Below are 20962 nucleotides of genomic sequence, written 5' to 3' on the forward strand. Positions count from 1 at the left end.
TAAAAATTAAAAAAAAATTATAGCATGAAAGCAACATATTTGATTTAAGCTACAGTTATTGGTTTGGCTGAGTTTACATATCTTCTAAAGATGGAATGCTGTAAAGACGTAGGCAACTGTAAACCTACCTAGGATGTGCCAGTCATCTTCAGGTAGACCTGTGAGCTTTGAGACAGTGTTATTGCCAAGGTTTGGAGTATGTTTCATAGTTTCTATTAAAGGAAAAAGACTGGTTGGATACATAGATCATCATAGTGGTGACTGGGGATGAGGATCCATTGAAGACTTTACTTTTCCATGTAATATTCAATTTTTTCCTTAAAAAAGACAATATATTACATATGTAAATTCAAAAGCACTAATGTGGATAAAAACAAATATTCAAGATGTTAAAAGTTGTTAATTTTCTCAGGACACTGTGGCTCGCACCTGTAATCCCAGCAGCTTGGGAAGCTGAGACAGGAGAATTGCATGTTCAAAGCCAGCCTTAGCAACTGTGAGGCACTAAGCAACTCAGTGAGACCCTGTCTCTAAGTAAAATACAAAATAGGGCTGGGGATGTGGCTCAGTTGTCTAGAACCTCTGAGTTGAATCCTGTACCAAACAAACAAAAAAACCAAAAATTTGTTTATTTGGGGTGCTGGAAATGTTGTGTTTTTTTTTTTTTTTTTCCTTTTTTGGTACTGGGCATTGAACATAGGGATACTTCACCACGGAGCTACACCCCAGCACTCCAGTCATTTTTATTTTTTATTTTGAGACAAGGTCTTGACAAGGTGCTAAGGCTTTTGCCCATCCTGGCCTTGAACTTGCAATTTTCCTCTCTCAGTCTCCTCAGTTGCTGGGATTATAGAGGTGCACCAGCATGCCTGGTAGATTATGGTTTTCTTTATGTTTTTTTGTGTTTTAATTAATTAATTATTTATTTTAGTTAAAAGGTAAATAATTCAGTAGATGTCATGTTTCATGCTTCAGTGACAATAGGCTATGTTCTGGTTAAAAATTAAATTTGGAAAGCAAGAAAATGTACAGAGGGAAAAAAAGAGAAATGAATTTAGTTTCACCCATTTGACAAGAAAATGAGAAACACTAATTAGGATGTTTTACTCTGAGAAGAGTAAGGTCTTTCTACATTTTATGTGCTCCCACTTTATTTGGTCGATACTTGTGGAAAAGAAGCTCTGTTTTCAGTATTGCCCTGGCTTTTTACAGCAGGAGTCAGGGAGCTGTTTATTTCTTGGTCACATGAAGTGTTCATGCTTTTTGTCACTGGCTGGTTGTAAGTTTGAAAACCAAAGAGCTCTTGGTAAACTTGGCAGTTAGTTAGCTCACTGGTGGATGGATTGGGAAATAGGCCATAGAGGCAATTTGATGAAATCTTTCTAGTGCAGACAGAAAATGATTACAAGATCAGTCTTCAGTTAAACTTGAAAAACTAACGAGGGGCAAGTAATCATTTACTGAAGAAAGAAGTTTTCTGAATGTTCTTGCTATTTCCAGTCCAGCTGCTCCATATAACCCTTTCCTCCTAGTTCCCCAATTTTTATGATGTGAAAATATTCAAACCTACAGAACTGCTGAAAGAATAATACAATGAATTGATCTTTAGCTCACCATAGATTCAACCTTTTTTTAAAAAAATTTTGTAGTTGTAGATAGGCAGAATTTCTTTATTTTATTTGCTTGTTTTTATGTGGTGCTAAGGATCAAACTCAGGGCCTCACAGATGCTAGACAAGAGCTCTACCACTAAGTTACAGCCCCAGCCCTAGATTCAGCCATTTTTTGGCGGGGAGTACTGGGGGTTGAACTCAGGGGTACTGGACCACTGAGCCACATCCCCAGCCCTATTTTGTATTTTATTTAGAGACAGGGTCTTACTAAGTTGCTTAGTGCCTTGCAGTTGCATAGGCTGGCTTCGAACTTGCAATTCTCCTGTCTCAGCCTCCCAAGCCACTGGGATTACAGCGTGCACCACTGCACCCGGCAGATTCAGCCATTTTTAACTTGTTGCCATATGTGCTTTATCTTTTTTCTTCTTTCCTCAATCTTTCTTATTTCATGTTAACCCATTCTTAAATAAATTGCAGCTATCATGACATTTTACTCCTATCTACTTCCTTATATATCTCTAAGAAAAAGGATGCTGAACTATAGAAGCACAATAACATTATTTCACTTAAGAAAATTAACAGTGGATCCCTAATAGCATCAGATTTTCTAGTCAGTATTCAGATTTCCCCAGATGTCTAAAGATATTTCCTTGTTTTCATTTTTTTTTAATCAAATGAAGTTCTTCCTCTCCCTTTTTTAAAAAATATTTTTTTAGTTGTCAATGGACTTTATTTTATGCGGTGCTGAGAATCAATCCAGTGCCTCACACATGCTAGGCAAGTGCTCTACCACTGAGCTACAACCCCAGCCCTCTGTTGTTTTTGTTTCATATGATATTGACATTTTAAATTTTTTTGTGTGTGTATGTGTTGCCAGAGATTGAACCCAAGGCCTCATATATGCCAGGCAGACTCTCTACTACTGAGCCCCATTTCCAACCCAACATTTTTTTAATTCTAAAAAGTTGTATTAACTGGATATATAAAGAACTCAAAAAAACTTAACACCAAAAACAAACAAACAAACCAAATAACCCAATCAATAAATGGGCAAAGGAACTGAAAAGACAATTCAAAGAAGAAGAAATACAGTTGGTCAACAGATATATGAAAAAATGTCCCACATCTCTAGGAATTAGAGAAATGCAAATTAAAACCACACTGAGATTTCATCTTACTCCAATCAGAATGGCAATTATCAAGTATTCAAGTAACAATGTTGATGAGCATGTAGGGGAAAAGGTTTACTCATACATTGCTGGGGAACTGCAAATTGGTGCGACCACTCTCAGAAAACAATGGAACAACCATTTGGCCTAGTTAAGCAGGACTTAAAATCAGCATAATACAATGACACAGCCACATCAATGTTTGTAGCAGCTAGTTCACAATAGCTAAGCTATGGAACCAACCTAGGTACTCTTCAACAAATGAATGATAGAAAATGTGGAATATACACATAATGGAATATTACTCAGCCATGGAGAAGAATGAAATTATGGCCTTTGCTGGTCAATGGAAGGAGCTAGAGAATATCATGCTAAGGAAACAAGCCAATCTCAAAAAACCAAAGGCCAAATGTTCTCTCTGGTATGTGGATACTAACATAAAATAAGGAGGGGGGATATAAATTCATTGGCTTAGACAAAGGGGAATGAAGGGAAGAGAAGCAGGATGGGAATAGGAAAGACAGTAGAATGAGTCAGACATAACTTTGCTGTGTTCATATATGAATGCACAACCAGTGAAACTCTACATCATGTACAACTGCAAGAATGAGATTCTAATTAGAGTGTTTTACTTTATGTATATATAATATGTCAAAATACATCTAAAAAGAACAAAAAAAGTCTAAAAAGTTGTATTAAGGTGTACGTAACAATTATTTTCATCTTAGCTGGTCTTAAGTGCACAGTTTAGTAGCATTAGAGTACATTCATATAACTTATTAGACTAAAAGCACCACCATCCATCCTCGTAACTCTCTTCATCTCGCAAAATATAAATTCTGTTCTTATTAAACTCCTTGCTCCCTCTTCCCCCTGGTCCCTAGCAACCACCATTCTACTTTCTCTCTGTGAATATTTGTTAATAGGCCATATCTGCAAATAGGGGCAATTTTATTTCTTCCTTTCCATTTTTTATGTCTTTAATCTGTTTCTCTTACTGTATTCTATTGGCTAGAACTTCCAACGTTTGTTAAATGGGAATGATGAGAGCAGATATTCTTACCTTGTTCCTGATTGCCCTTCATCATTATATACATTCTGAACTTGGCTCAGAAAGGTTTTTTTAGATTTTTTTTTTCCAAGTTGAGGAAAGCAGTCTATTCTTAATTTTCTGAATGTTTTTATTGTGAGTGAATGTTGAATTTTGTCAAATGGTTTTTCTGCATCAGTTATATGAATTTATGGTTTTTCTTCATTAGTTTGTTAATGTTATGCAATACACTGATTGATTTATGAATAATGAACCATCCTTGGTTATCTCTGGAATCAACTCTACTTGGTTGTGGTGTGTAATTCTTTCTATATGTTGCTTAATTCTTATTTGCAAATATATTTTTTAATATTTATTTTTTAGTTATAGTTGGACATAATACCTTCATTGTATTTATTTATTTTTATGTGGTGCTAAGATTGAACCCAGGGCCCTGCATGTGATAGGCGAGTGCAGTACCTCTGAGCCACAACCTCAGCCCTTATTTGCAATGTTTTTAAAGGATTTGTTTTTTTCTTTTCTTTTCTTTTCTTTTTTTTCTTTTCTTTTCCCTCCCTCCCTCCCCTCTTTCTTTCTTTCTTTTTTTAAAAATTGTACTGGGGATTGAACCCAGGAGCACTTTACCATTGAGCTACATCCAGCACTTTTTGTTTTTTATTTTGAAAAAGGGTCTCACTAAGTTGCTTAGGGATTCTCTAAGTTATTGAGGCTGGCCTGGAATTTGTAATCCTCCTGCCTCATCTCCTGAGCCACTGGGATTATAGGCATGTGCCACCATGCCTGGCTGTTAAGGGATTTGTATCTGTATTTGTGATGGATATTGGTTTGTAGTTTGGTTCTTTCTTTTCTTTCTCTGCCTTTATCTAATTTCCGATATCATGTACAAGATTGTGAAAGTCTTGATAAAAACAGTGACGATGGCTATAAGTCATGGAGTGAATAAGTTAGGGTACAGGACCATTGAAAAGAATCCAAAAGAGAAAGGAAGCTGGGGAATTAGAGAAGGGAAATAGTGTTGTCTGACGGGAAATCCTGTGTTTGGGTGAGTGTCAGTTACTATAGTGAAGCAGATTCAGAAGCGGTGGGAAGTCTCACAGTCATGGATAGAACAGTTAGTGTCATTGGGTTTGTGGATAATCTTAGTTAATGGTGTGGTAGGACTGGATTTCTGTTGACTATAGGGAAGTGATTTCATATAAGGAGTGTTAGGGAATATTGAATAGTAGAGGCAGAAGTGATGGGAAGACCAGGTAGAAGGCTTAATATTTTTTTCTTAATTTTTTTATAGTTGTAGATGGACAGATGCCTTTGTTTTATTTGTTTATGTGGTGCTAAAGATCAAACCCAATGCTAGGCAAGAGCTCTGCCACTGAGCTACATCCCTAGTCCAAAGGCTTAATCTTGGGCAGAAAATTGGGCACCCCTCTTTGGGAGTGCTGGGAAGGAGGATTATTGGATTGGAGAAAATGGAGTTCTTAGAAATGACAATATCTGGGAGTACATAAGGAGAACATATTTTCTGCTGATACCTCCATAAGGAGTAGCTGTGGGAATGAATTAGACCTAGTTTCTTTGTTTTTTTTCTATGTGTTTGTTTTTGAAACACTGATGAAGACTACAGTTAGGGAAAATCAGTGTGAAAACTCTTCTTCAAGAACTAGTGGTGGTACACACCTGTGATCCCAGCTACTTGGGAGGCTAAGGCAGAGGGATTGCCAGCTCTACAGCTTAGCAAAACCCTGTCTCAAAAAAAGGTGTTGGGGGTGCTGGGCAATATAGCTCAGCGGCAGAGCACTTGTGTGAGATCCTGGGTTCAATTCCAGTACCATAAAAGAAGAAACAAATTAAAAAAAGAAAAAAAATCTTCAAAAAGGAGACATCATTGGAAGTAAACAGCTGAGTCTTATTCCTGACCAGGATTGACCATGAGAGGGCCTTAAGCTGTAACTTCTGTTGAGCCATAGATCCAGGGGCTATCCAGTTTGTAATCGGTAATTAGACTTAGTCTTCAGGCCAGTCCTGTACAGTTTCTTCCAGAAAACAGAAGAGAAAGGAACTCGTTTTGTAGTTTTGATGCTAGAACCAAACAAGGACTGATTTCCATCCCTAGCAAAGTCATTTCTCTTCCTCATGCCTTATCATGGGCATCTCATACCAAGTGCAGCTCTTATCATCAGGTTGTGTGGTGCTCAGAACTGTTTCTTGTTCTTTTTGCAGCTGTAGCCGACTCCGCCAGATACAGAGCATCCTAACCCAGAGCAGCAAGTCTCGGCCTGATGGGATCCTGTGCATCCTAGGTCAGTACTTTTAGCAAGATGGGACTCAGGGTGGGAGCAATTCAGATTCTTATCACAGTAAACTGATAACAGTATATCATTGTAAGATAAACTTTATCATTGTAAGACAAACTCCTAGCTTTCATTCCCCTGAAATCTGTGGCTGTTTTAATGAGGTTGGATAGAGAGACACCAATGAGATAAGGAGCCCTTACCTTACTCTTATTCTTAGAACTCCTTCTGCCAGACCCTTTCCTCTTGCTATGGCTCTGGGACTTTACAGATATCCAGAACCAGATAGTATATATATGTGAGGCATCAAGAGGCAGTAGTGAAGACAGCATCATTTAATTGCCTTTTTATTATCTCTGACCCACCTTCACTAGACTGTAAGCTTTATGAATGCCATTAGCAGGTAGTCCAGCATCCAGTGCAGTGCTTAATCTTCTTGCTCTTAATATTTATGAGATGCTGAATGTTTATAGTTCCATTCACTTGTTATCTTCTTTATGCTATTTTCAAGCCACCTTAATTGCCTTTATTTGCAACCACATGTTTTGCTAAAGATCTTCACAAGAAATGAATATTAGTCAGGAGTGGAGGCATACATGTGAAATTCCAGTGACTTGGGAGGCTGAGGCAGGAGGATAGCAAGTTCAACGCTGGCCTTAGCAACTTAGTGAGACTGTACACAACTTAGTGATACCCTGTTAAAAAATAGGGCTGGGGATGTACATAGCTCAGTGATAGAATTTTCCTGAGTTCAATCCCCATGCACCATATCAAAAAAAAAAGGTGAATATTTTTAAGACATCTATTCTTAAGACTAACTGAGAGTATTCTAAGCTCTTAAACAAGCCATAGAAGGACTCAAAGCATTATTATCTGGTTCCTTACATCCTCAGGTTTGATTTTTAGTCTCAATAATCTGTGCTGTTTGATTTTCTAAGCTAAATATTTAGATCTTGGAATCCAAGTAAGGATACTGGATGATATGAGCTGCCATCTTTGATCATCAGAGTTTTGTTAAGCAGGGGCAAAGTATTGGGGCTCATTTGCCTCCCATAGTACAGAACAGCTGATCAGAACTTTCTTTGCCTTGCAGGAATTGATAGTAGGTACAATGAAGGCTGCAGAGAGCTGGCAAATTATCTTCTGTTTGGTTTATACAATCAGAATATCAGTGATTTTGAGAAAACGGGATTTTCTGAAGAAGTTCTCGATGGTAAGTCTGTGTTGGTAAAATTCTATGTGAGAGAAGAGTTTATTGCTTTGCATTGTTAGTTCATGATTTTTTTATGGAAAAGTATGATCAAATTTAAAATAAAAGTCCCATTAAAATTTTGTCTTTTATTTTTTTTCTCATGTTTTCTTCTTTTTCTTTTCAAGTCAGGCAGGGTCTTACTAAATTGCCCAGGCTGGCCTTAGACTCAAAATTTTCCTACCTCAGCTTCTCAAGTAGCTGGGATTACACGCATGTATCACCACATCTGGCAAAATTTTTGCCTTTTTTAATATTTTTTGTAGTTGAAGATGGACAGGACGCCTTATTTTATTTGTGCTAAGGATCAAACCCAGTGTCTCGTGTGCTAGGCAAGTGCTCTGCCACTGAGCCACATCCCTAGCTCTAAATTTTTGTCTTTTTGACAGTGAAAAATAACATTTATTCTTTGTTGATATATTAAATATTGTTGGTCACCCACTGGATAAGTGAATAGCAACAAGTTATTTTCAGAATATATTTACTGGGTAAATCAACTTTGGAGAAGAAAGTAAACATCAGTATTTGGCTTTATCTCTTCTTGGCAAGATATTAGTTTTCCTCATAATTTCCCATTAAGGCCCCATAATTTGCCTCTAAGGCTGAAGGTTCAGATATGTGCTGTTATCCAGTGAAAGCATGTTTAGTTGTGAAGCAAGGATGAGCCTGCAGGCTGCCCCTACAAGGAAGACTTCTTGTGGCTCTTCAGCTGAGGAACAAAAGCTCTTTGTCCTGCTATCTTTTGGAATTGTTTTCTGTGTGACTTTAATTCCTGATGATGCCTGTGACTACAATGCAGGCTTTCTGCTTACATTCCTCTTTTCTTAGCTCTGAGACACTCTGCCTGTGTTGATGCTACAGTGGGCTGTTTCCCAGGAGCTATCTCTGATATCACATACTTAGCATCATGACTTGTCTGCCAGATGGGTCAGGAGACAGGAGCAGGCAAATAAAACTGGACAGGAGACAGACAACTGTTGTGAGGCAGCTGGGGGAGCCATGAAAGCAAACATCTGATGTGAAATGATCTTGCTTCAGTATAGTGGTTCTCAGCTGGGGGCACTTTTGTTCCCCCAGGGGACATTTGACAATGTCTGAAGACATATTTTGAGTGTTAAACTTGTGTGGGGAGTGCTACTGGCATCAGTGGGTAGAGGTCAGCAATGCTGGTAAACATCCCACAATGCCCAGGACAGCCCCTAAGAATTATTTAATCCAAATTGTCAGTAGTGCCAAAGTTGAGAAACCCTGATCTTCTGTGGTAAAGTCCTTAGTTATGTTTATACCTTATATTGATTAAAGCTCTCCTTTTTATTATAAAGTATAGAATTAACTGAAAATCCCCCTTCTGTTAACTTTTTTTCAATTCAAATTACGTTTCAGATTTTGATTTAAAATTTTTTTCTTACATTGTATAGCTCTGCTTGTTTGGAAAGAATTAATCTTGGCAATTTGTATCAGCTACACATTTCACTATAGCCAGGGTTGCTAAGGACATTACAGTACTGAAATTAAGGAAATACTTGAAATTCTAAAAGGTGCTTTACTTTGCTTATTTTTGTCTTTATCCTGTCACCTGACACAATAGGTGCTTAGCAAATGAGCATTTTATTCCAAATTAGCAAATCTATTTTTAAAAAACTCTGATCACATTTCTGCTTGTATAGTTAACTCACTAAATATATAAAAGGCAAAAGGACCAATAAGAGTGACTTATTTTTTAAAAAACTTTAAAAATATTGAACATATTCAACTCATATATACTTTATTCTTTTACCTACCTGTATACTGTTAAACTCATGTTTATAATGATGACATCAGTCTGTTGAGATTCTGAGAATACATCAACTGTTCAATTTTAAACTTTTTTTTTCTTGTGGAAAAAAAAGTGTTCTGCCACTGTGCTATGTTCCCAGCCCTTTTTATTTTTTATTTTGAGACAGGGTCTTGCTAAATTGCCCAGATTGGACTTGAATTTGTAATCCTTCTACCTCAGTCTCCTGAGTCACTGGGATTACAGACCACTGTGCCTGGCTTTTATTATGCCCTTTATAGTATCCTAGTTCTTTGAAGCATGTTGCACTTCAATGTAGAGTGTCTCAGTCTCTCTGGGTGACATCAAGCTCACACTCCTCTGAAGGTAATCTACAAGTGCTTTAGGACAGGGCTCTAGAGAGGGTGGTGAGGAAACCCAGTACTGAGAGATGAGAGGTTACCCCCCTTTCCTACCTTTTGCTACCTTTTGACTCTAGCACTTCCCTGAGAGTCCACAGTGAAAAGGCTGTTTCCAGAATACTCTGGGCTGACCAGATGTAAAGTGCAGAGTGGCTTAAAAGGCTAGCACCATGGAACTCTGTTTAGGAGGCTACCCTACTATGTGGTCAACTATGGCTTGTATTTATTATACTTATAATATTTTTCATTAAGTGTGGTCAGTTACACTGCACTGCTGTGTTGGCATTGCTCCAATTGTCCCACATCAGATGCTCCTCTTCCCTATGTACCTTTTTACCTCCAGTGACTTCTGGCTTCATCTTATTAGAAGCCTGGTGGCTCTGGTCTCAGAGGAACCATGGAATAAAACCTCTGCTTCTATTCTGGAGGTATGGGTCCTTTCATTCTCAGTGTTCCTACTACTTTAATATTGCTTTCCTAGTCCATGGCTCTCCCATTTACCTGGTTTTATTTATACCTTTAGGATTGCTTTATTTGCTTGATTTACCATTGTTGATGGCCGTTCCTTAAATCTGTGAGCTGTGCTGATCTATTTACAGAAGCTCTTTCCCCTTGCCTCAACTTCCTTCCTCCCAGCCTTTCCTGTGTACACAGTAAGCTTTCCCAAAGATGACATGCAGTATCCAGGACCACAATTGCCTGGAGCTAGTTAAGCCAGTAGTCTAGAGCTTTAGACACTGATCTTTGTGAGAGCACGATCACTGGCCATAGTTGATGCTGTTTTCCTGTCTGAGAGGGCTTAAACCATGAGGTTTCCATTTGGTATTTATCTATGCATTGAAGTACACAGCTGAGTTTGGTACCACAGATTTTACTGTGTTGACCCTTGCAAAACACCATGTTTTGGTTGATCAAGACTGGTTATTTGGTGCCTGCATTGCTATAACCAGAGGGCCATGGAGACCAGGAAATTCTTATCGTCAACATTTGAATGTTCTATTTGCTTTGAAGCACATTGCCTAATTAAATAATTTTATTATTAGTTTTGTTACATTGTTTTCGAAATACTTTTAATGATTGATTGGGTTTTTTTGGTGGTGTAGGGTCTTGAACTCAGGGTTTCCTGCATGCCAGGTAAGTGCTCTACCACTGAACTTGTACATCCCCAGCCCTTAATGGTTTGACTAATTTTCTGGGTAGGAACTATCTAAAGGAAAAGCCTTTGACAATTTTGTGTCTTGATTTTTGTTTTCTTACAGATGTAATTATATTGATTAAATCAGACAGTGTCCATCTGTACTGTAATCCTATCAACTATCGCTATCTAATACCCTATGTGGCACATTGGAGAAATCTGCATTTCCACTGCATGACTGAAAACGAGGTGAGGAAAAAAGATCAAATGGGCACTTGTTTAAGGAAAGTGTTGGTCTGGAACAGGTAGCCCCTCAAAATAGTTTAAGTAGAGATTTTTATATTTCATTTTGAAATTACCTTTTAGATAAATTGTTTGCCTGAAGGTGACAAAAAGGGGTTGTTGGAATCAGGACCTAGTAGTAGGCTTGGAACCTATGTTCCTGTTCTGCTGCTTCTCCACCAGCCTGAGACCACTGTCGTCTGGGACTAGTGCTTTGGGGACTACCCTCAACATTTTTTTTCAGATTTGTGACATTTCTGTCTTTGGGTTTCCTGGTATCTGCTTCTGTTTCCCTTTGGGTCCTTTTCAAGAATTTGGCTGGAAATCAAATTGAGATTTGAGTTTGAAGATTTTATGAAAGTTGTGACCTGATATTGGTCAAGAACTCTTCTTTGTATGTTGAAGATTTGAGGGTGAGGGAGGATAAATTTTATGCCTTGCCTTAGATGTCCTGATATATTTAGAGTTGATTTTTGTGTATGATTTCAGTTGATTTTTGTGTATGATTTTTGTGTATGATTATAAAGGAATGACAAATTTTTCTGACCAGCAATTTCAATAGTTTGGCTTTGAAAACACCCTCTTGGGTGCAGTCTTCTATAAATGTCTTGGGACAACACTGATAAACATAGAAAAAAGGGGCTGGGGCTGTGGATAGTGGTAGAGAGCTTGCCCCTCACGTGGGAGGCATTGGATTCCCATCCTCAGCACCACATAAAAATAAATAAATAAAGATTTTTTTTTTAAATGTAGAAAAATGCAGAACTTTTCATGGTGTCTCATCAGAGTCTGTTTGCCTTTTAATTTCCATCTTTAGTATGAAGATGAGGAAGCTGCAGAAGAATTTAAAATTTCCAGCTTTGTAGACATGGTTCGAGACTGTAGTAGAATTGGCATTCCTTACAGCTCCCAAGGTGAGTGACAGCAAGCCATTTAAGAACCTTGCTTGAAGCAGGGTATGGTGGCCTACACCTATAATCTTAATAGCTCTGGTGGCTGAGGCAGGAGGATTACAAGTTCAAAGCCAGCCTCAGCAAAAGCAAGGTGCTAAACAACTCAGTGAGACCCTGTCTCTAAATGAAAATATAAAATAGGGCTGGGGATGTGGCTCAATGCAATCCCTGGAACTCTCCCCGCAGCCTCTAAAAAAAGAACCTTGCTTGGAGAAAGGCCCACCTGAGTCTTGGGTGAGGGTCTCTCCAGGTTCTTTGGGGCCAGAGGAATCCTGAAACCATGTATCACCCACATATGCTTTGAGACATTCTTTAGATTTCTTCCTGGAAGCCGTGCAACTACCCTAAAATTGAATGTATTGTAGAACAGATGTATGTGTTCTGGACCATCAATGGAGCCAACAATTCAAAATTCAGATATTGTCTTTGCAGAAAATCTTAGCTGACATTTTTATGATATCCAAAGAGGTGACATTGTGATTGCAAAAAGCCCAAGTGAACCAAAATCAAATATTTGTAGAAGAGTAATTGGTTGCAAAGAGACAAAATCCTCACCACTAGTCCATCAGATTTCTTTAAAAGCTTTATTTATGTGCCAACAGGTCATGTTTGGTTAGAAGGTGATAATTCTACAGGTTCCAGGTATTATGGACCTACTCCATATAGACTAATAAGAGGACGAATCTTCTTTAAGATCTGGCCTCTGAGTGATTTTGGATTTCTACGAGACAGCACAAATGGCCACAGATTTTCTGATGATTAGCAAGCATTTATTCTTTTGACTTGATTATTGTTTCCTGTTCAAGTGAATTTATTACTGCAGTTGAAACCATGTACTTAACCAATAAACTATTTGCTGTTCAATTTTAGTTATTTGTTAAATGTAAAGAAAAGCAATCCATTCTGCAAACTCTTTTTCAAAATATTTGTGTAAAAATAAGTGTAACCCAAGATCAGTGTTTCATCTAAATTTTATGTTATATATAAAATATTTGCAGGGGGACCTGAATGACTATACCTCACTTGCAAATTTTTTGTCTTGTATAAGTAAAGTGAAAATTACTTAAAAAAAAAAAAGAGCCTTGCTTGGATGGTGTGTGAATTGAATGTCCCTACTTCTCTTTCATTGAAGGCTTTCATTGAGAAACCCCTTGATACATTTTTACTAGGCAAAGGATCAAGTGAAATGAAATTGGGGATTTTCTATAAAATCTTGTATTTTAAAAAAATATTTTTATTAGTTGTTGATGGACCTTTATTTTATTTATTTATATGCGGTGCTGAGAATCAAACCCAGTGTCTCACATATGCTAGACAGGTGCTCTACCACTGAGCCACAACCCCAGCCCCATAAGCTTGTATTCTTTTTTTTTCTTCTTTTTAAAGTATTTATTTTTTAGTTTTAGGTGGACACATTATCTTTATTTTATTTTTATGTGGTGCTGAGGATCTAACCCAGTGCCTCGCACATGCCAGGCGAGCACTCTACCACTTGAGCCACATCCCCAGTCCAAGCTTGTATTCTTAATTGTGAAATTTCCATATGAACACAGCAAGCCACTTACGTTCAGATAGAAGAACGGATAGGCTATTTATTTAGTACAATTGATATATAATCTCTATTGCTTATTATATAGAGTTTAGATATGGGGCCTCTTGGTAATAAGAAATAATAATTTGTACAGTCATTTAAAAATATGCTTTCAGGCTCAAAAATGGATGTGGAGAATAGAGAGAAAACCCAACAAATTTAGCAATATAGGTGGGAAAAAGCTTTGCATGTTTAAGCTATTGTTAAAGGAAAACTTTTGATTTGGTAGTTTGCCCTTGAGGAAGTTGATTGCTTAATTCTTAAGGGAAAAGAGTCAATTTTGGGTCTGTTAATAATTATACCTACTAAATAATGCAATTCAAATATAATATACTACTCATTTTTTACTTAATTACTTAATTAGGAAACCAATATCACTTGCTTATGCTTTTAATTTTTCTTGGCTTTTATTATGTATTTCTAGTTTCAATACCTAACTGTTTTATCTGTGTGAAATTTATTTTATCAGATGAGATCCTGGTGAACTTGTGAGAAATAATGCCTGTCCAGCCACATTAGATCAGGTTTAGACTGTTATATCTAGGATGCTATTTGATATGTGTTGTTGTATTTGATTCCTCTAGGTCACTTGCAGATATTTGATATGTTTGTGGTGGAAAAATGGCCAATTGTACAGGCCTTTGCACTGGAGGGCATTGGAGGGGATGGATTTTTTACCATGAAATATGAGGTATGTATGAAAGGTAATATGTTTGGGTTTTGTGTGCCACTGGACCATTTTTGTGAAGGACCCACAATGTAAGTGTGCATTGTTATAACACATTGAAAACTGGCAGTTACCTCCCATTTGCTAGACAGGTGCTCTACCACTGAGCCACAAACCCAGCCCCACAAGCTTGTATTCTTTTTTTTCCTTCCTTTTAAAATATTAATTTTTTAGTTTTAGGTGGAAACATTATCTTTATTTTATTTTTATGTGGTGCTGAGAATCGAACCCAGTGCCTCGCCACATGCCAGGACATGGGACAAATTAGAAGACTTAAAATGGAAAACAGTTGGTATTTGAACCTAGTTCCAAACTGAGCTCTTACATCCTCTTTTCTTGAAGTTTCTCTTGGAACTTCTCTTTCTTTCCCCATTTTGAGTTAGGTGTTCTTCCTGTCTACCCCTATAGCACCCAAGGCTAACTTCTCTTGCAGCGTTTGTCCTGTTGTCACACTTGTCATACATATTCCACTCACCCACTCACTTCTGGTCTCTGACTGCAAGCTCCTTGAGTAGGTATACAGAGCCCTGTTTTTGTTGTTTTTTGTACTTCAGCCAGGTAATTTGACAACTGTTCAAGAACAATGAAAGGGACAATGTAAGGTTTTGTATAAATACAGTATTAGTAGAGGAAATAAAATGGTTAGCTTTTGTGGTAAGACAAAATCTTTTCTTTCAGTATTCCTTGCATCTAGGAGATAATGAATAAATATTTGTCAAGTGAGCTAATGAGTGAGTCTGGGAGATGGGATCATTCAGGGTAGAGAATAGGGAGGATGGCCTTGTAGTCTAGTAGCATGGATGACAGGCATTCATATGCCTCCATAGGATCACCACTGACATGACCTGCCCCAGCACAGGAAACCGTGGATGGGAAGCATTGTCATGCTAGAAATGGGGACATTCTGTTAGGGAGGGAGTAAATGGGACCTTTATTTTAATTTTTGCTGTACTGGGAATTGAACCCAGGTCCTCATGCATTTGAGGCTAGTGTTGTACTACCCGCAGCCCTAAGTGGGACCTTTAGAAATAAGGCACAGGGCTGATTCCTGGCTCTCCTTCTGAGAAGTACCAATATCCTCAGGACATGGAGGTTTGCCTGGTGGGAACACATCACATCCTCTAATATGAAGCAGCATGTGCTAAAGGAGGGCTAGAGGGAAGAGGGATGCTATCACTTGGACTGTACCTTTCCTGCTCCCAAAGCACAATATTCTCATACTGACTACAAGTAGCAGAGCATTAACAAAGCTGCAAGAGCTGCCACTGTTAGGAAGTAATACTCTAATTCAGATGAGAAGGAGATTGAAGGGAGACAGGCCCTGTGGGGCATAGAGGAAGGTAAATAATTTTAAAATAATAGAATTTTTTTTTGTAATTAATTGTATGAACTAAGCACTTACAGAGTACTTATTCTTTTTTTTTTAATCTTTTTTTTTTTTTGGTGGGGTTCTTTTTTTTTTTTTTGTCTTTTTTTTTTTTTTTTTGAACTGGGGGGTTGAACCCAGGGCTTTGCAAATGCAAGGCAGATGCTTTGCCACTGAGCTACAATCCCAGCCTATTACAGAGTACCTTTTCTATGCCAGCACTTCATGTTAAAAAAAACCCTCCAAGCTAGGTACTACTTTATGTCTCTCTTTTATAGAAAGGTTAGGTGAATTTCCTTAAGTCATAGTGAATGGCAGGGCTGGGGCAAGGTGGTCTGCCTTCCGAGGCTGTGCCCCTGACCCTAGGCTATATCTTGATGTATACTAGAAGGCTGTATCCTTGATGTAACCCAAGTGAGATGGGCTTTTTGCCTTAACGTACTGCACATCATGAAGTCATGTTTTCAGGAACAAAAACCAAAAACACAAAACAAAAACCTCTCCTCAAAAATTTTGAAAGATAATGTAGATCTATTCTAGAGAGAGGCCATGAGAAGGAAAATATATGCATCATATTTACTACAAGGTCTCTCTCCAGGTTCCTTTCTCCAGCTCCTGCCCTTGTATGTAACTGCTAGTTTTTATTCTCCCAGCTACTCTTTTTTTTGTCTCCATCTCATTTACCCCATCTAGTTATTTTTTAAAAAAATTTTTTTTAGTTGTAGATAAACACAGTATCTTTATTTATTTATTGTTATGTAGTGCTGAGGATTGAACCCAGGGCCTCACACATGCGAAGCAAGTGCTCTACCACTGAGCCACAACCCCAGTCCCCCCATATAGTTATTTTCTTTACCCTACCCTTCCCAGTCATTTATGGTGAGGAGTAGTTTGGTCTACAGATTGGCACTGCCAGTGTCCTCTCTATTCCACTTTGATGGTCTGATGACTACCCAAGCCAAAAAGACTCTTGCCTTTATTTATTTGTTTGTTAATTTATTTATTTATTTTTGGGTGCTGAGAATTGAACCCAAGGTGCTTAACCCCTGAGCCACATCCCCAGCCCTTTTTAAAATATTTTATTTAGAAGCAGGGTCTCACACAGTTGCTTAGGGCTTCATTAAGATGCTGATGCTGGCTTTGAACTTTCGATTCTTCTGCCTTAGCCTCCTGAGCTGCTGCACCACAACTCCCGGCTAACTCTTGACTCTATGAAAGATAAGAAAAAGAGAACTATAGATACTTATAACTTAATTTTTAAAAATTCTCTTTTATTGTATGGCCATACTTAAAGTCATTTGCTGGGTGTGGTGGTGTACTCCTGTGATCCCAGCGGCTCAGGAGGCTGAGACAGGAGGATTACAAGTTCAAGGCCAGCCTCAACAATTTAGCAAGGCCCTAAGCAACTTAGTGAAACCCTGTCTCAAAATTAAAAAACAAAAATTTAAAAAAAGACTGGAGATATAACTCAGTGACTCAGTGATTAAGCCCCTCTGGGTTCAGTTCCCAGTACAAAAAAAAAAAAAAATCATCCACCCATAGGGTGTTTTGTCTCTGATGTGATAGATGCCAACATGAAAAAGGAAACCAGACCCAGCCATAGTTTTTGCTTGGCATTTAGACTCATTACACTGGGTCATGGATATGGAGAACTATTTTTTCCTGGAAGCAGTAAGGGAAAGCTCCTCTGCTCAGGTTTTCCTGCCTCTGCTTTCTTGTTACCCTCTAGCTTCTGGAACTGTGAACTGCTAATGTTAATTTATAACAACCAGCTCCCTAAGGGGAGGATCCTAAGAGAAAGCTTTTGAAAAACAAGGCTACCATGAACATTCTTTTACTTATTTATAGACAAACATAAGTTCTTCATATTGAGAGGTGGAATAAGGTTTATAAAAAGATTCAATGAAATATAAGAAAGAGACCATAGCATACTAAATGCAAAGATAAATAACATGCTTTTTAAAAATTTTTTTCTATCAAACAAAAGTGAAAAAAACCCCTCTCTTTTGTACCTTTTAAGAATGAAGTTTGTAAAAAGAGAAATGAGATACAGCAGATGAGTAGAGTTAAAAGGGAGGTTGATGACTATAAGGAAAGATTGTAAAAAAAATCCATAATTCATTAGTAGAATTAAAATTTACATTAAAAAGAGATATCAGATTCAGTCCCCTCAAAAAAACTAATTAGTTGTTATACTTGAAAAGCTTTTTCAGAGTATGGTAGAAGGGGCTTAAACAGATTAGATTAGTGATAAAAGGACAGGGAATGAAAATTGGTGATATTAAAAATGAAGGAATTAGTTGAAGATTGTTATATAACAACCTGTATCGCCCTCTGCCATTCCCCCTGCTCCCTGAGTGACAGGCAATCAGGTATTTGCCAAAAGCAAAAACAAATAATAGATAGAGTAAGTAAATCCCCCTCCTCCCCACAAAAAAAAAAAAAATAGGTATAACAATGGTTTTCAAGAAACTAGGCATCAGGCAATGAAGAATAATGATTTCCTGAGAGGTGGAAATAAGCAAGGTGAATCCCATGATTGCTTCAGCTTACTACTTTGAGAAAATTCCTAGACTATGTCCCAAGGAGGTAGACTCAGGTAGATAAGGACATTAAAACAGTTATTATAACTATATTCTGTATTCAAGGAACTGTAGGAAAGATTAAGACATAGAAGATACAAAAAAGACCAGACCCAAATACAACTTTTAGAGATGAAAACTGTAGTAGCTAACCTAAAATTACATTAGCTGAGATTGGCTTTTGTAGAAAAAAGGATTAATGAATTTGAAGCCATAGTAGTAGAAACTATTCAAGGTGAACACAGAGAGATTAAAGAATTAAAAAAAAAAAAACAAAGGAGCACAGTCATGAGAACAGAATAAAGATTTGAAAAAAAAAGTTTGCTTCCCACTTAATCCCTTTTAGAAAGTTATTGAATGTTCTGTGTCAGTAAACAAGGAGGTTAACCAAGGAAAAGGAGAAAAGTAAGTCATGGGACTAAATCTGTCATCTGAGAGCTTCAGGATAATAGCAAAGAGAAGACTCAAAGTGAATATTGTAGCTGTGCAAGCTTGCACAACAGCTGGGCCAGAGTGAAACAAGGGAAGAAAAAGAATGGAGTATTTTAGTTTAAGTCAGTTGTTCTCGGTTGGGGATGATTTTGCCCTAGCCTGCTCTCAAACATTTGACAGTGTTGGAAATATTTTTGGTTTGGCTTTGAGGTGAAGGGAGGTGCTATTAGCAACCAGTGAATAGAGGCCACAGAGGCTTCTCAGCATCCTATATTACATAGGGGAGACCCCACACAGCAAAGAAATATCAGGTCCTAAATGACAATAGTATCATTGTTGAGAAATTTTTTAATAAACAAATTGGGTAGAGCAGTTAGAAAGTTTAGGATTGATTTCTAAAAATTATGCAAATGAAAAAAAATGAAGCTGTGGGCTAGACAATGTGGCACACATCTACAATACCAGCTATTTGGGAAGATGAGGTGGGAATTTGAGCACAGCCTGGGTAACATAGAGAGACTGTCTCAAAAGAAAAAACATCTGTTAGTACTTCTAAGAAAATTAAAATAAGAGAAAAATAAAAATAAGAAAGCAAAAAACAAGTGTAGTTTGACCACAGGAATGGGAAGTCATACTCCATGTACATATAATATGTCAAAATACATTCTACCATCATGTATATCTAAAAGCAACACATTTTAAAAGTTACATTAAAAAAGAAATGCATCTGAATTTAGCCTTCAATAAATAATATTTATAAGGTTTTTAGTGTCATTAGTAATAATTAGTGATGTAAACAAAAAAGTAGTATCATGATAGAAAGTAATGTTATGTTAAGTGTGTGTAGAGAAAAAGTGTGGGAATGGGTTGAGCATAGGAGAGCTGCATCTTTGCCATAAGTTAATATTTAATTTCTGGATTGATAAGAAGTAGTGAAGGGGTTAGGGTTGTGGCTCAGTGGTAGAGCACTTGCCTAGCACGTGGGAGGCACTGGGTTCAATCCTCAGCACCATATAAAAATTTAAAAATATAAATAAAGGTTGTAAGGGTCTGGCGAAACGTCGGAGGGAGAGACCACCCAAGAGACTGACTCCATGCAATTGGCAAAAGGGGATATTTATTGAGGATCCATTCCAGCGCGCTGTGGCTCCGTGCTTACTCAAGAAGGGAGAGCAGCCCAGAGCCCAGAGCAAAGGTCAAGCAGAGCTTAAGTACACTTTTTGGAGAGGGCGGTGGGCTTTGCATACATCAGAACAAATCATCATGAGGCATGGGGAAATTGAACAACAACTCTGAGATGTGATTGGCACATTCGGGCGGGGGTGATTGGTCATTCATAAGTGGGTTACACATTCAAACTGATTGGTTCAGGCCCTGTGACAACTGCACAGGGCCCTAGGCTAAATGGCCAGTAGGGCGTTGTTTTAACTATCTCAGGAATTTCAGGTTCTGGGTGTAACAGAGGAACTTAATAATACCTAATCTTTTACATTCAAGCTTTCCAGCTTAGAAACTTTACCCTTTCAGGTATATAAAAAAGTTTAGTTAAAAAAAGAAGAAGCAGTGATAGAAACATACATCAAAATGTGGAAGTACATAACAAACATTATCATGCCCACCCACAAGAATGGGGTCCTAATTAGGATAAGATATATTCCATGCTGGTATAATTTTATCAAAATGGAATCTACTGTCATGTACACTAAGAAGAACCAATAAAAAATAAATAAATTTTAAAAAGAAAATGTAAAAAGCTTTAAATGGTCACTTCTGAGAAGTGAACCTAGTGGAGGTTTGTAAAAGGTCAGAATAGGGGATTAGAATTTTTTATTGCAAGCTTTTATACTATTAGATATTTTATACCATGGACACATTATTTTGATTAAAATTTTATTTTAAACAAAGACAAAAAACACATGGACATGTCTGCATGTGCATAGATTAAATATATACATACTTGTATATACATATGTATGTATATATGTATACACACACATTGAACATAAAGAATATTCCAGAGATTCTGGGAAAAAAAAACAGTTTTCTTGAATGAGAAAGCATTTTTAAAAATGTATAGGTTCTAATTTAATTGACTAAAATTTTTGATTTATTATTTTAATCACACTGGGTTCATACCAAGGTAGTAATTTTTATTTATTTTTATTTTTTTATTTTTTGGTACTAAGATTGAACCCAGGTGCTCTCTACCATTGAGCTACAGCCCCAGTCTTTTTGTGTGTGTTTGGGGGGGGGGTACCGGGGATTGAACTCGGGGGCACTCCACTAATGAGCCACATCTCCAACCCCATTTTGTATTTTATTTAGAAACAGAGTCTCACTGAGTTGCTTA

General features: G+C 37.5%; 1 protein-coding gene across 4 annotated transcripts in view; it reads left to right on the forward strand.

The window, feature by feature from the left end:
* The window catches only part of Dnaaf9 (dynein axonemal assembly factor 9), a 143900-nt gene that overhangs the window by 21560 nt on the left and 101378 nt on the right, over positions 1-20962 (forward strand). For all 4 annotated transcript variants that reach the window (XM_005320523.5, XM_078051495.1, XM_040276267.2 and 1 more), the window contains exons 2-6: positions 6050-6129; positions 7214-7333; positions 10804-10928; positions 11779-11875; positions 14090-14196. In XM_005320523.5, coding sequence (XP_005320580.1) covers positions 6050-6129; positions 7214-7333; positions 10804-10928; positions 11779-11875; positions 14090-14196 — 529 coding nt within the window. The remainder of the gene's footprint in view (positions 1-6049; positions 6130-7213; positions 7334-10803; positions 10929-11778; positions 11876-14089; positions 14197-20962) is intronic.

The sequence above is a fragment of the Ictidomys tridecemlineatus genome, chromosome 5 (assembly GCF_052094955.1).
Source record: "Ictidomys tridecemlineatus isolate mIctTri1 chromosome 5, mIctTri1.hap1, whole genome shotgun sequence".
Classification (NCBI taxonomy): Eukaryota; Metazoa; Chordata; class Mammalia; order Rodentia; family Sciuridae; genus Ictidomys; species Ictidomys tridecemlineatus.